This window comes from Eptesicus fuscus, chromosome 13 (assembly GCF_027574615.1).
Source record: "Eptesicus fuscus isolate TK198812 chromosome 13, DD_ASM_mEF_20220401, whole genome shotgun sequence".
Taxonomy (NCBI): domain Eukaryota; kingdom Metazoa; phylum Chordata; class Mammalia; order Chiroptera; family Vespertilionidae; genus Eptesicus; species Eptesicus fuscus.
Window position 1 is genome coordinate 39810381 of NC_072485.1, and position 16551 is coordinate 39826931.

The following is a 16551-nucleotide window of genomic DNA, read 5'->3' on the forward strand; positions in this document are numbered from 1 at the left end:
ATATAAGATGGGGAGAATGAATGCACTTCTACTTACATCAGAGTAAAAATTGAAATAATTGTGCTTTAAAGTCTGTGAGGCTCCAGACAAATGTTATTGTCATTTTCTTCCCACTCATCTGTCCACACCCAGTATGCTCTGTGGTTCAGCCTCTTAAATGTTGGTGATCCCCAGTTGTCCTCTCTTAAGCTGCTATTTTTCTAAATCTTTATGCTCTTTCTTAATGTTCTCATCTTATTCGGTCTGTTATTTCTCTGCCTCACTTCTAGCTTCTGAGCTGTAATCCCATAGATCCTGTTTATCATACCAAACTCATCGCAGACATGCCCATGCCAGTGGGCCTCAGTGGTGGGCACTGCTCTCCATGCTAGAAACCTGGACATACGCCTGCATTCTTCCCTCCCTCACACATCTGTCCAGTCATCAGATGCTTTGAATTGTACTTCATAACTTTTCCTCAAACTTGCCCATTTCTGTTTGGTCTCAGTTTCCAGTTTCTTACCTCCCAGCCCATCCTCCTTACCATCAGCCAAAGTGATGTTTCTAAAATGCACATCTGATTCTACCACCTCCCTGCTTAAAGTCCGTTAGCAGCTCCTCACTGTGCTAGATAAACTCCATTAACATTGATTGTAAGGATACATGAATTGACTCTACCTACTTCTCCATCCTCTTTTCTCTTTACCTTTCTCCATCTCACCATATACCTCATTTATTCTGAATTATTTGCATCTCCATTTCTGGATAGATCACATTATTATCTTTGGGTGCGTGAAGAGAATCATATTTGACCTACTCCATCTTTTGACTGTTCTCATACTTGTTTTGACTGACAGCTGATACTTGAGCTCTCCCATTAGGCCTATTCCCTTTCCCCACTGGACCACACAAGTCAGCTCTCTCAGGCTTGACCAGCACAGATCAGAGGGGGATGGTTACCTCCTTTTTTCTAATCACTGTGTTCCCATCACTACCTAAAAGATCACTAGCTTTGTAGCAGCCACATCCTAAGTCCTCTTCTACTCAAGTAAACTGTTAATCCATGCCTCCCTCATCCTGTGTTTGGCCTGGTGGGTTTTCTGTATCTTATCACAGGCGCTGATCTGACGTTTGAACATACCTTAGAGCTTGCTAAATCTCATTTTGTTTGCCACAGCCCTGGGTTCAGTCAGTTGAACGATAATTTTAGCCAAAGTCTTGCAATGTAAAATAAGAGAAACCCCCTTTCACCAGACACATAAAGGAATTGACCAGAGATGCTTGACACCACCTAGAACTGACAGCAAGCAAAGCAGCAGCAGCCCGAGAATCAGAGCTCCGGGCTCCTGACCCCCATTCCCATGCTGCTTCTAAAGGGACACACACAAAAAGTTAAGTTAAACCTATCAGATTTTAAATGCTATTAATTCCTTTGGCCAAGAGAAGGTATAATAAAAATAGCACCACTCTGAACAGCTGGAAACCTCGGCCTCTCCACTACAAACAGACTCCTCCCACTTCTAAGAGCGCTTCTCCCAGGATTGCCCTGGGAAGGGCTTAGTGGGAGAGCCCGATGCTTTCTTCCGAAGTCAGGCATCTCGTCCTCCTCACCCACCTATTGACTGTCCCCCTATTTTAAAACAAACTTTTCTATGTTATAATTAGGGTGAAACTTTTAAAAGGCAAAGCACTATGACTTGTCACAAGAGACAGGACAAAGCCAGCTTCTCCATTATGGAGTCTAAGAGGAATTTTTTTGAAGGCTTATTTCTTAGCTGTTTAGTATTTCACTGAAGTAAAATAAAGGCCAGTTAATTATAAATCAACAGAGCTGCTGTGCACCCTCCTGTGATTCTCTCAGGTAGAAATTTAAAATTCAGTATATGAAAGTTGGTCCTTTCAGAAAGGAAAAAGGAGTCATCTGTGACCTTGAAATTCATGAACAGAGGCTTCTTTCCTTCTCTGTTGTCTCTGGTCTTTGGATGTCAAGCCTATTTCCCTCCACACTTGCCAGGGCTCTTTCTGAAACCATATCTGACTGGTTCCCTTTCTAGTCAGAACTGTCATGGTCATAGCTAGAACCCTGGGGAATCTCACAGCCATGCCTTAGGACCATACTAAAGGTAGGTCCTAGGCATTATGGAGGAGCCAGGCAGTTCTGTCAGCTTTCGCATCTGCTCCTCTCTGACTTGCCTCATTTTTCTGTGCAGGTGAGCTGCCTGGGTCTCTCTGGGCCCCGTGATGGGAAACATGACTTCCCAGAGCTTCTAAATACATTACAGTTCAGCCACAAAGAGATCCTTTTCCTCCCTCTCCCTTTCCCTCTTCTCACTGTGGTTAAGAGCACGGCAAATTCCCTCTGCATTTCTCATGGTGTAACTTAAACATTGCCTTCCCTGGGCCTTCCTCACCGAGCGGTAACGCCCACCTGCTTTGCACCCCTGTTGTAGCCTTTGTCCCACTGTGTGCAGTGTGTGCACCTCCTCCACTAGACTGTAAGCCTCTTGAGGAAAAGGATGTATTTGTTCTTTTTCTCTTTGCATTCTCAGTGCCCAGCTCCATAAATGGTTGTAAAAGAAATTTCTGAGTATGAATGGATGAGTGAATGGCTATTATACCCTCTCTAAATTCACCTTGGAAATATTCCTGACTCTAAGTGTACTGTTCTAGTCCTTTTGGACTTTTGAACTCACCACCTATCTTTATCAAGCTCTCTCTGGCACAGACAACAACGACCCTTCCATCTCCCCACACTTGAATCCACATGGGCCTTGAAGATGTGATATGAGAGGTGAGGGCTGCAGGACAGGGCCTGGTGTTTCGAGTCAAGTTTGAGCTCTGCCACTTTCTAGCTTTGAGACTATAAGCAAGTCACTCTGAGTTTGAGTTTCTCATCTGAAAAGGAGATAACACTTGTCTTCCATAGTGCCGTTCTGAGAAGACATATCTAAAACACCTAACACAGCCCTAGCCGATTTGCTCAGTGGTTAGAGCGTCGGCCCTCGGACTGAAGGGTCTCAGGTTCCATTCCAGTCAAGGGCATGTACCTTCACCTTATTGCAGGTTCAATCTCCGGCCCAGTTGGGGTGCAATTAACAACAACAACAACAAAAAACACCTAACACAATGCCAGGAATGCAGTAAGCTCTGAAGAAATGTTACCCTACCTTCTTGCTATTTGTGGCTTATATGCATCTATATGTCTTTGTGACTGGATGTCAACGTGTGTGTTTATGAGTGTATGGAGGAGACGGAATGAGAACATGACTTGAGTCATCTGCCTTCGTGTACTTAAAAAGAGTTGCCTAGACCTCACCCACCTGGGGACAAAAATGAGGTCACATTAATGGTAGTACCTAAAATGCCACTACTTCCTGCCCCATCTGTGTGACTCAGGACCTCAGCCTGTTAGATCCCACTTTTGGGTGTTTCTGGGAATCCTCCAAGGGTTTAAGTTTAAAAAGAGACTGCTCAGTTTTTCACTGATGTGTGCATTTTATGAAGGCATGTTAGCCTTACTGCAGCCAGCCTACCTTACCCCACCTACTCAGTGGCAAGGCTGTGGTCCATGTCAAGGGCATTGTCTCCTGGTGATCTCATGGTGAGCATCCTTGGTATGAGACAGCCTACCCGAGTGTCTGTCCTGACCCCAAAATGTGCAGTGTTCTCCCTACAGAATGCTTTCCCCAACTCAGTCATGCCTCATTCACTCTGGTATTTTCCATGAGAACTACAAGTGCCCCTCCCCCCCAATCCTGCCCCAACCCAGTCTCACAGAGCCTATCAGTGAATGGATGGAACCTTCCTCCATACAGAAGACTGTATGTATGAGTGAGGTTGGGGGAGGGAACGACATGTTCTGGTCCTTCTCTGAGGGACCTCTCTGGGCCACTAGAGAAGTTTCCAAGTTGGTTAGACTTCTTGATTGATTCCTTATCCTCCATTTCTTCCTGGGGATGGTGGAGTTTGTCCTCTGCCCTTGCTCATTAACCAAGATCTTTGCACTCACAGGGAGACATCTGTAACATCGCTGACAAGCAAGAAGTACATCCTGAGGTTCCCAGCACTGGAGACACTGATGCTGGATGACAACAAACTCTCCAACCCCAATTGCTTTGCCAGCCTGGCTGGGCTCAGGAGGTAACGCCACAAGCCTCTCTCTGCAGGGCCCTCTATAACCCCCAGCCTAGCTCACACCCTGAATGCCACTCTGGAAGCTAAAAGGCCTGGGTTTCCATTTCAACTCCACCACTTATCTCTGCTATGTGGCCATGGGTAAGTCATTTCTCCCCTCTGAGCTTTAACTCAGCCATAAAAGTAGGGTATCAGTAAAGGCACTTCTGATCATGTGACTGGATTAGAAGCCACAAAGAGAAAGGGGGGAAAGGGGAGATATTACCAGAGACAGGATCCTGACCCTGAGAGAGGAGACAGAAGAAAAAAGAATCAGAATCAGAAAGATAAATTTACCGCTTTTTTGGTTAAAGTAATGAAAATGGTGGCACTTAAATGGTTAAGCTTAGATCCCTGGAAATTTTACTTTGGATTCAGCTACCATTTACTGAACACGACTTTGTTCAGTAAACCATTTACATTACCTCATTTAATCTTCACAAGAACCTTGAAAGGTTAATAAATATTATTCCCATTTTAGAGGTAGGGATATTGAGGCCCAGAGAGGCTAAGCCACTGGCTCAAGGTCATACAAGAGGAGTAATTGTCCCAAGACTGAGTCCATATTCTTCCCTAAAGTTGCTTGGTATGTGTCCCTGAGGTATAATATTGCCGAGATTCTGTATTCACTTTCCTTAATTGAAGACTAAAGAAGTTAAGCCTGGACCAAAACAAGATTTTCCGGATCCCGTACCTACAGCAGGTTCAGCTCCGCAACGGGTCGGGGGATTGGGTTGGAGACAGAGGGAGTCCTCGGAGAGGGCCCCCATCCGTTCTGCAGCCCAAATCATGGGTATTTGAGGCCTCAGATGAACATCCGGATTATACCATACTGCCCATGAAAAAGGATGATGACCGAACAGGTGAGTGATGCCCCTTGTTCCAGAGACTCTAGCCCCATGGGGAGAGTAAGCTTCTGAGAGTTTATTCTGAAAGTCGGTGGCTCCCTGCGGAGCTGCTACACTTCAGCTATTGGACCTGGGAAGGTGGAGGTCTCACATGAATTATTTCAGTGACTTTCTAACTAGTTCTCAGTTAAGATGCTTCTAAAATCTAATCAAAAGTTGATTTAAAAAAAAAATCTCAACAAGAGACTCAGAGGTAAGGCTTTCCAGAGATGCTTAATTCTGGGGGCACTGATGTCCTCAAAGGATTCAGGTTCTTTCCAACTTCTTTTCGGCCGTCCTTGGCCAGCTTGCTTGTCTTTGTAGGTTGGTTCCTGTTGAGGTCTCAAGATGGCCACCCCGCTGCCAACAAAGCCAGATGGCAGCAAAGACAGTTTGCTTTTGTGTGTTGCTTTTCATTTTGCTGTTTAAATTATTCTTTCAAAGAGGGTTTACAAGTAGTAGACTTTCCTGAGTTTCTAAATATTCAAAATCACCTTTATATTTGAATGCTAGTTTGGTTGAATAGAGATTGCTAGCTTTAAAATAATTTTCCCTTAAAACTTGGATGATATTACTCCATTGCCCTCTACATCCATTGTTGCCAGTGATGCCAGTCTGATTCTCATCTCCCAATAGGAAATCTATTTTTGCTCTCCGGAATTTAACATATTCCTCTTATCCTTTGGAAATTTTACTAAGGTGCATCCACATGTACACCTCTTTTTGTTTATCCTGTGAGGTACTTTAAAGGTTCTTTCAATCAAAGACATGTGGTTTTCTTCACCTTGGAGAAATTTCCTTTCTTTTCCCCTTTCCATTCTCTTTGTCATCTCCATTTGAAATTCCATAATTTGCTTAAAGCTTGATCTACCTTCTAGTCCTCTTTTCTGTTATTCTTTATATTTCTTTGCCTTTTTGCACTGCATCCTGAGAGTCAGCTTAGTCTTTCATTTTATGAATTAGCTCTTCAATTGGGTCTGCTCATTTATCCAGCACATTTATTAAGTCTTTTATTTGATTACCCTATTTTAAATTCACAGAATTGTTAATAGCTTCTCTTCCCTGCTTTTGTTTTAGGAATGAAATAGCCTTTCAAATTTCTCAGAGGATACAGTTATTCTATTTTAAAGTTTTTCTCCTTTTTGTTAACTAAACTCTCTTGTGGTTTTTCTTTCAGATGCTAGTTCTTCTATTTTTCATATTTAATGACTTTTTTATAGTGTTAATTTTCCTAAAATACAAGGAGATTCTTAATTGTCCATCTTTTTGGTGAACAATTCCCAATCAGAACCTGAGGATGCAGGTTGCGATGTCTGGGCTGCTTCCGGAGATTGCGGAGAAGGGCAGGACGTGCATTCAGGCAGTACTAGTATGCTGCAGCTCATTTTCTAGATGTGGGGGGCGGGGGGGCGGGGGGCTCTCTGCCTCCCCAGAAGATTGCTCCTCAGCACCCACACCTGTGACCACAGTCCTTCCTCCTGCTAATTCCTACTTTGTTCCTTGCACAAACCTTTCCCAGATTCCTTTCCAGCCCGAGTCACAGGAGACGTTATTTATGCCGTGTGGTATTCCACCCTATCATTGTTTATGTTATTTCATGTAACCTTTTATAGTATATCATTAATACGTGAAAAGGGTCTCGTTAGCTGGAGCAAAGGTGAGTGGTGCCTGCACAGGATGTAGTCCCGGTCAATGCTCTGATTTATTAGGTTGAACTGTTTATTGGCTCATCTCTTTCTGATGGTCCCCAAAATGACGTCACTCTGCAGCCTCTCCCTTACTACAGTGCTGCTGGTTATGCTTAGCCTTTCTCCTGAATTCACTGTCTTAACACATTCAATTTCTACTAATATAACAAATAATATTTTTAAATCCTCTGACATAATATCTTTTATCCACATTTCTCTCTTCTAAGACACATTGGTTTGTCTTCTGATCAATACTAACTGCCCAGTAGTTCTGAGGCTAGAAAGAGCTTGTACGTTGCAAAGTCAAAAAGAAGGTCTAGTGAGGGGTGCAGGGCAGCATGAGATAAGATTGGAAAAGTGGGCAGGGGCCAGGTCAGGCAGGACCTCAAAAGCCTTGCCAAGGAGTTTGGATTTTATTTTAAGTGCAAAAGGCTTATTACCTGACAGATGTCACAGCCAGCTCCTCCTCCCATTTAGCATTGGCGCTAACCACCAGTGAGGACCCCTCTAGGAGGCAGTCTGCTGTACACAGTGGGTGGCTGGCCCAGACTCTGGCCTCTCTGGAGTCACTTCATGCTCTCACCAACCTTTGTTCTATTTCTCTTTTGTTTCAGAGGTTGTGTTCTCACCTTACCCTGGATTCTCAACCTCAGAGGTAAGCACTGTTTATTTTATATTTATGTCCTTGAGTTAGAACATTAATTTTGATAAACAAAAATGAGTTATTGGAGCCATTTGGAGAGGCATTTATACATATCACATTTGGAGTTAAGGAGAGACATTTATATATATGACATTGAAGAAACTGATTCGTTGAACAAATATTTCCCATGTACCTATCACATGCTGGGCGCTGTGCTGGCCTGTGGAGATGCAGTGATGGACTAGGCAGGCAGGTCCTGGACCTCACACAGCGCACGAGCCCATTCACTATGCTCAGATGCTACTCAATAAGTGGAGGTTGCTGCCTCAACTGATCAAGCTGGCATTGAAGTAAAGCTGCCACAAAATGGATTTCATTAGCTCCTAATGAGAGTCCCCCAAAGCCAGTGGTCCTTGCCAGTTACACCAATCCAGGGTCTAATCCTCGATGCCACTGGCTTAGACACTTTATTTTTGTTAGCCCAGAATACTGGTTTTCCTGTCAAGGTAAACACTACCCAAGCTCACGAAGATTGATGCACTAAGTGTTGATTTATTTTACAATATGAAGTACAACTACACATTAGCTAATGGAGCCTGGAAGAGAATCTTGTTCATTTGAACCCAGTCAGGAGCCCAACATCTACCTTGTAATTTCCTTGGGTTCCATCTAACTCCGGAACCAGTGAGTGAACTGAGTTAGGCACGGCTAACCCAGCTATTTCAATTTTCTGTTTGATCAAACATGTTGACCCTCAGGCAAGTGGGGTTGTGCTGAGAGGCCAAGACCCTGCAAGTTACCCAGATGCACACTGGGCCACGTTCAGGCCCCACGGCCTGCCTGAAGTGATTCAGGACTTAGCTGTTGTTCCATTCTGCCATGAAGAGCCTCCACTGTAGGACGTGAGCTAACCCGTCAGCCAGGTGTTCAAGGTTCAGGTCACTCTTCTCCGTCTCCCCACTAGGAAAAGTCCCCTTAACAATGCAAGCAACTCCCCTTTGTCCTCTGGAGAAATTTTAGCCCAGTTGTGTAGAAGGAGGGTCCAGTTCAGGATAAGTGCTGTAGGATAGTGTGGGAGGTGGGGACAAAGAACCTCGGATGTCTACACCAGTGCTACTAGCCTTTGGCCTCAGAGAACTTGAAACTGGAACTTTGGGTGCTGGAGAATTCGCTCACATGTGACCTCAGAGAACTTGGAACCAGAACTCTGGGCCCTTGGAGACATCTTCCTTTATGACCCCAGATGTATCTTCTGTCCAAGCTTCTCTACAATGGCTGTTCTTTTCACCACACCCATAGGAAGGGCATGCCGGCCCTCGGTGGCTGTCAACTTCTTTATCATCAAGGCACTTTGACTTGGACTTTTTTTTTCCTTCTAAGACACCCAAGGTATGTGCACTTCCTCCCATATTTGAGATTCTTCCCGTGAAGTTACTGAAGGCCAGGAACCAGACGCTGGCCCCACCCTTCCCAGAGCTGAGGTGCCTTAGCCTGGCCTACAACAAGGTGACTTTTTGCTTCTCTACCTATTCCCTCAGGGGCAGAGATGGGAGAGGGGGAGGAATGCCAGCTGCTCTGGCCTAAAGGCCAGCCCTCTAATTCCCTGCATTATAGGTCTGGAGCTCAGGAATTCTCAGGGTAGAGGAAGTGGAGGGAGTTTAGGCCAAGGCAGGAGTCCGTCCATTCAGTCACAGATATTTATTTAGCAATTGTCATGTATCAGGCTCTGTTTTAGGCTTGGGTATACAGCTGTGTAAAGAAAGATTGGGTCCTGCCCTTATGGGGTTTGTCACTATAGAGAAGACATATATATATATATATATATATATATATATATATATATATATTAGTCTCTCTCTCTCTCTCTCTCTATATATATATATATATATATATATATATATATGTGTGTATACACACACACACACACATATATATATATATGTGTGTGTGTGTGTGTGTGTATACATATATATATAATCACAATATAAGCATGTTTAGTGTTACAAAGAAATTGATAGTGCTATGAAGTATATGATGGGGATGGGGAAGGGTGTCTAACCTAAAATTTGGGGTTAGGGAAGATTCTGGAGAGAGTGGTATTTAAGTTGAGCTCTGAATCAATGAATTTAATGAGGTGAAAAGTAAGGGTAGAATATAGAGAAATGTTCTAGCCCTAAGGAACAGCAGATATAAAGTCCATGGGACAGATTTAACATGTGTTTCCTTAACATGTTTTATGTTAATATATTTTGCTAATATCCATGCCCTGTTTTAATTCCTGTAAACCCCACTAACAGAGCCCTACTCAAGTCTGAAATGCAGACAACTTTCAAGGTACTCTGCTTACATTCATCTAAGGCAGTCAGCTAACCCCCCAACTGTTTTCTTCTAAGGGTTGTATCATTTTAGCTTTAAAATTTAGGTCTTTGATCTATTTTGAGTTCATCTTTGTATGTGGTGTGAAATAGAGGTTTTCTCAACATCATTTATTGAAAAGACTATTCTTTCCCCATTGAGTGATCTTCTCACCCTGTACAAAGTGGACCATAAGTGTGTTATGGAATCCTCTTTCATTTTTGCAATTGGTAATTTGTGTCTTATTTTATTGATCCAAGATAGTTAGAAGTTATCCCTTTTATTGAATGTTTTATTATTAAACTAGCTGCTGGTTTCACTGTATTTCTCTTTTATTTGTCTGTTTTCCATTTTATTAATTTCTGCTCAAAACTTTACTTTTGTCCTACTCAATGAATTTAATTTGCTCTTCTTTTTTCTAGTTTCCCAAGTGGTATAATTTTAGGCTATTGATTTAGATCTTTTTTCTTCTTTTTTAAAAATATGTTTTTATTGATTTTTAGAGAGAGGGGGGAAGGGAAAGGGACATAGAGATAGAAACATCGATAAGAGAGAAACATCATCGAATGGCTGCCTCCTACACACCCTCTACTGGGGATCAAGCCCACGACGGGAGCATGTGCCCTGACCAGGAATGGAACCAGTGACCTCTTGGTTCGTAGATCTATGCTTTACCATGGAGCCACACCAGCCGAGCAGACCTTTCTTCTTTTTAATATAAGCATTGTTTTAGCTGCATCCTATAAATTGTGATTTTTGTTTTTATTTTATTTTATTTTAAATATATTTGTATTGATTTCAGAGAGGAAGGGAGAGGGAGAGAGAGACAGAAACATCAATGATGAGGGAGAATCATTGATCGGACCCCTGCACGCCTCCTACTGGGGATCGAGCCCGCAATCCAGGCATGTGCCCGGGATCCTTAAGTCCGCAGGCCAAACCAGCTAGGGCATGTTTTTATTTTCATTCAATTAAAATATTTAAAAGTTTTATTGTGATTTCTTCTTTGACTCATGGGTTGTGTAGAAGTGAGTCAATTTCCAAATATATGGAGCTCTTTTATATGTCTTATATTTTTTTGTTTCTAATTTAATTCTGTTGTGGTCAGATAACATAAGCTGTAGGATTTTATTCTTCTGAAATCTATTTTAAGCTTGTTTTATGGTCCACCCTATATTCTATCTTCATTGACAGTCCATGTTCATTTAGGAAAAAATGTGTATTCTGCAGTTTTTTTTTGGGGGGGGGTAGTGTTTTCTCTCTCCATATATATATATATAAATTAAGTTAAAGTGGTTGGTAGTATCACTCAGAGCTTTTCTGTACCATTGTTTTGTCTAGTTGTTCTATCGGTTATGGAGAGCTGTGTGTGAAAATCTCGTCATGATTGTGTATTTGGTTTTTATTCTCCCTTTAGTTTTGTCAGTTTTTGCTGCGTGTGTTTTGAAGCTCTACTATCAGGTATATACACTTAGAATTTTTATATATACCTGTATATGTTGATCCTTTCATTATTGTGACTGTCACTCTTTGGATCTAATAACATTCTTGTCTTGGTGTCCATTTTGTCTGATTTTAATAGAGATCCTTTTACTTTCAACCAAACTATAGTTTTATATTTAAAGCACTTCTCTTTGAGACAGCGTATAGCTGGTTTTTGCTGGGGTGCCAGAGCATTTTTCTATGTTCCCACTCTGGCCTCAGCTTGCAGCCTTCCCTAGGTTCACTTGAGGGGTTTATATCCACACACTTGTTGCTTCCCCATCAATAGACTGGCTTTCCTTATTACTTAGTGCTGGCTAGTCTGGTGGTAACACGGGTAACATGGCCAAAGGGAGGGTCCAACCCCAGTCTTAAATAGGCCCTGGCCCCCTATGTCTCAAGAATGGGCCTTTCTCATAGTCCTACCCCTCTCTCAGCTGTAGAAGACCTTTATCTAATTCCTGCCTCTCCTGCAGTGGCAGCTGCTCAACTCCTCCAGGCCTGCACCCTGAGGAGGGCCTTCTCTAGCCTCCCTTCCTGTGTCCAGTCTTTCACACACAAATGGGTGTGAATTCCCCTTGTGTCTGCAAGGGGAATTCCCCTGTTCTCTTACTCTAGCCCTCACTTGGCCTTTAGCAATTCATTAAATTTTTTAGCTGATTTCTTCTTTTTATTTATTTTTTGCTTTTTATTTATTTATTTATTTATTTCTTTATTGATTAAGGTATTACATATGTGTCCTTATCCCCCTATTACCCCCACACACTCATGCCCTCACCCCCCTGGTGTCTGTGTCCATTGGTTATGCTTATATGCATGCATACAAGTCCTTTGGTTGATCTCTCTCTCTTACCCCCACCCTCCCCTGCCTAACCTCTGAGGTTTGAGGGTCTGATTGATGCTTCTCTGTCTCTGGATCTGTTTTTGTTCATCAGTTTATGTTGTTCATTATATTCCACAAGTGAGTGAGATCATGTGATATTTCTCTTTCTCTGACTGGCTTATTTCGCTTAGCATAATGCTCTCCAGTTGCATCCATGCTGTTGCAAATGGTAAGAATTCCTTCTTTTTTACAGCAGCATAGTATTCCATTGTGTAGATGTACCACAGTTTTTTAATCCACTCATCTGCTGATGGGCACTGTGGCTGTTTCCAAATCTTAGCTATGGTGAATTGTGCTGCTATGAACATAGGGGTGCATAAATCCTTTCTGATTGGTGTTTCTACTTTCTTGGGATATATTCCTAGAAGTGGGATCACTGGGTCAAATGGGAGTTCATTTTTAGTTTTTTGAGGAAACTTCATACTGTTCTCCACAGTGGCTGCACCAGTCTGCATTCCCACCAGCAGTGCATGAGGGTACCTTTTTCTCCGCATTCTCTCCAGCACTTGTCATTTGTTGATTTGTTGATGATAGCCATTCTGACAGGTGTGAGATGGTACTGCATTGTCATTTTGATATGCATCTCTCAGATGATTAATGACTTTGAGCATGTTTTCATATGTCTCTTGGCCTTCCTTATGTCCTCTTTCAAAAAGTATCTATTTAGGTCCGTTGCCCATTTTAAAAAATATATATTTTATTGATTTCTTACAGAGAGGAAGGGAGAGGGATAGAGAGTTAGAAACATCGATGAGAGAGAAACATCGATCAGCTGCCTCCTGCACACCCCCTTCTGGGGATGTGCCCACAACCAAGGTACATGACCTTGACTGGAATTGAACCTGGGACCTTTCAGTTCGCAGGCCGATGCTCTGTCCGCTGAGCCAAACCAGTTTCAGCCATTGTCCATTTTTTGATTGGGTTGTTTATCTTCCTTTTGTTAAGTTGTATGAATTCCCTATAAATATTGGAGATTAAACCCTTATCGGTGATGACATTGGCAAATATGTTCTCCCATGCAGTGGGCTTTGTTGTTGTTTTGTTTATAGTTTCTTTTGCTGTACAGAAGCTTTTTATTTTGGTGTAGTCCCATTTACTTATTTTCTCTTTAGTTTCCATTGCCCTAAGAGCTGTATCGGTGAAGATATTGCTTCGGCATATGTCTGAGATTTTGCTGCCTGTGGATTCCTCTAATATTTTTATGGTTTCCCATCTTATGTTTAAGCCCTTTATCCATTTTTTTAATTTCTCTTTTTCTTTTATTTTATTGTTGACAGTATTACAGATGTTCCCTTCCCCCCCCCCCCCCCGGCTTCTACTCCCCTCCTCTCAGGCCCCCAGATCTTTTCAATAAATCTTTATTGTTCAGATTATCACAGGTGTCCCTCCCCCCCGCCATAGCTCCCCTCCACCTGATTCCCCACTCCACCCCATGCCCTTAACCCCCCGCCACTGTCCTCATCCATAGGTGTAAGATTTTTGTCCAATCTCTTCCCACACCCCTCAGACCCCCTTCCCCCTGATAATTGTCCGTCCCTTCCCTTTCTATGTCCCTGATTCTATTATATTCACCAGTCCATTCTGTTCTTCAGATTTTTTATTCACTTGATTTTTAGATTCACTTGTTGGTAGGTATGTATTTGATGTCTTTTTGTTGTTCATAATTTTTTACCTTTACCTTTTTTTTCTTCTTCCTCTTCTTAAAGAATACCGTTCAGCATTTCATGTAATCCTGGTTTCGTGGTGATGAACTCCTTTAGCTTTTTCTTGTCTGTGAAGCTCTTCGTCTGACCTTCAATTCTGAATGATAGCATTGCTGGGTAGAGTAATCTTGGTTGTAGGTTCTTGCTGTTCATCACTTTGAATATTTCTTGCCACTCCCGTCTGGCCTGCATAGTTTCTGTTGAGAAATCAGCTGACAGTCGTATGGGTGCTCCCTTGTAGGTAACTAACTGTTTTTCTCTTGCTGCTTGTAAGATTCTCTCTTTGTCTTTTGCCCTTGGCATTTTAATTATGATGTGTCTTGGTGTGGTCCTCTTTGGATTCCTCTTGTTTGGGGTTCTGTGAGCTTCCTGAACTTGTAAGTCTATTTCTTTCACCAGGTGGGGGAAGTTTTCTGTCATTATTTCTTCAAATAGGTTTTCAGTATCTTGCTCTCTCTCTTCTTCTGGCACCCCAAAAATTCAGATGTTGGTACGCTTGAAGCCATCCCAGAGGCTCCTTATGCTATCTTCACACTTTTGGATTCTTCTTTCTTTCTGCCTCTCTGGTTGGGTGATTTTCAGTTCCTCATATTCCAGATCTTTGGTTTGACTCTTTGGGTACGGTGATCTACAGTTGAGTTTCTGTATTTTCTTTATTTCAGACAGTGTATGCATAATTTCTGACTAGTCCTTTTCCATTTTTTTGGTATTCTCATTAAGGTCCTTGAAGGTCTCTTCAAGTTTCTCAGCAGTTTTTAGAAGATTCTTGAGTAACCTTATAAATGTGGTTCTGAACACTGTGTCGTCCATTAGTTTACTTTCCTCCATCTCTTCTATTCGTGACATACTTTGGTGTCTCCGCATTTTGGCTGCCTCCCTGTGTTGATGGAGTGGCTTTGTGTGGTCAGTGACCTATAGGGGCCGGTAGCTCAGCTTCCCCAATCACCCTATGTGGTTGCTCTTGGTACACCCCTTTGTGGGCTGAGTGGAAAGTCTTGGTGTAGTTAAAAGCCTTGATTGCTGTTGGTACACTGGGAGGAATTGACTTCCAGGTCAATTGGCTGTGAGGACCTGCTGTGTCTATAATGGAAGCACTGCTGCGCTGGAGACACGCTTGTTGTACAGGGCTTGTGTGAGTGGGGCTTTGGTGCTCACTGAGTCCGCCTCCCGAGTGTGTCACTTATGGATGTGAGGAGTTGAAATCTGGTGCCTCACACTGGCCACTAGATGCATTGGCTTCTGGATCTCCAATGGGGTGCAGTTCATCTGCTGTCTGAGGCTACCCTGCAGGAGCTACAGCTAGAACCGCAGCCCTCTCCTCCCTGCTTGGAGCTTGGAGGCCTTGGAGCTGTCTGTATCGGGTTGCAAGTTTACTAGTTTAAACTGCAATAGAGAAGGCCATTCATATGCAAAAGCCGCTGCTAGGAGCTTGGGTGTGTTTGTAGATTGTGCAGGGCGGAGTCTCAGGGTGTCACTAGGCTAGGGCATGTCAAACAGCAATGGCTGGCAGTGAGCCGCCTCCAACCGTGTCCCGCAATCGAGTCCCCGCCGTCTCGTGTGCCCCGGTGCAGCCAACCATTCTACCTCCACGCAGCTCTGCTAGTAGCCACCCTCACTCCGACCCGATGGCAGACAGCCCAGCCTCTCCCCAGAAACTGGATTTCAGAGAGATTGGGGGCTTGTCTCTCTTCAGATTGAAGAAAGCAACACCCACCTCTAGCTGGGCTCTGCCGCCAGCTCGTAACGCACGCGTGCTCCCCTGTACCTCAGTTTTTCAGCATTTGTGTCCTGATTGTGCCCATCTCTTTCGGTCTAGTTGTAGAGGTTCCGCTCAGCCAGCTTTCCCGTGGTTCTGGGTGATAGACGTTCTGTCTTTTAGTTGTAGTTTTGGAAATTGTTGTGGAAGGCAGCAGCCCAGATGTTTATCTACGCCGCCATCTTGGATCTCCCCCTTTATCCATTTTGAGTTTATTTTTGTATATGGTGTAAGTTTGTGGTCTAATTTCATTTTTTTGCATGTATGTGTCCAATTTTCCCAACACTGTTTATTGAAGAGACTGTCTTGACTCCATTGTATGCTCTTGCCTCCTATGTCAAATATCAATTGAGCATAGTGGTTTGGGTCTATTTCTGGGTTCTCTGTTCTATTCCATTGGTCTATATGTCCGTTCTTGTGCCAGTACCAAGCAGTTTTGAGAACAGTTTGATATCTGATATTGAGACACCTCCTACTTTGTTCTTCTTTCTCAGGATTGCTGCAGCTGTTTGGGGTCTTCTTTTATTCCAGATGAATTTTTGGAGAGTTCATTCTAGGTCTGTGAAATATGCCATTGGTATTTTAATGGGGAGTGCATTGAATCTATAGATTGCTTTGGGTAGTATGGACATTTTAATGATGTTGATTCTACCAATCCATGAACTCGGTATGTTCTTCCATCTGTTTATGTCTTCCTCTATCTCTTTTTCCATTGTCCTGTAGTTTTCTGAGTACAGGTCCTTTACCTCCTTGGTTAAATTTATTCCTAGGTATCTTGAGGTTTTTTTTGGTGTGATGGTAAATGGGATTGTTTTTTTAATTTCTCTTTCTGTAAGTTCACTATTGGTGTATAAAAATGCCATAGATTTCCTGGCATTAATCTTGTATCCTGCTATATTGCCGAATTCATTTATTAAATATAATCATTTTTTGATGGAGTCTTTAGGGTTTTCTATGTACAGTATCATGTCATCTGCGAATAATGACAGTGATACGTCTTCT

At 42.8% G+C, this 16551-nt stretch overlaps 1 protein-coding gene across 1 annotated transcript in view; it reads left to right on the plus strand.

Moving 5' to 3' along the window:
• The window catches only part of XRRA1 (X-ray radiation resistance associated 1), a 60692-nt gene that overhangs the window by 25524 nt on the left and 18617 nt on the right, over positions 1 to 16551 (plus strand). Inside the window, exons 9-12 of the mRNA XM_054725636.1 lie at positions 3991 to 4119; positions 4798 to 5015; positions 7342 to 7382; positions 8751 to 8876. Coding sequence (XP_054581611.1) covers positions 3991 to 4119; positions 4798 to 5015; positions 7342 to 7382; positions 8751 to 8876 — 514 coding nt within the window. The remainder of the gene's footprint in view (positions 1 to 3990; positions 4120 to 4797; positions 5016 to 7341; positions 7383 to 8750; positions 8877 to 16551) is intronic.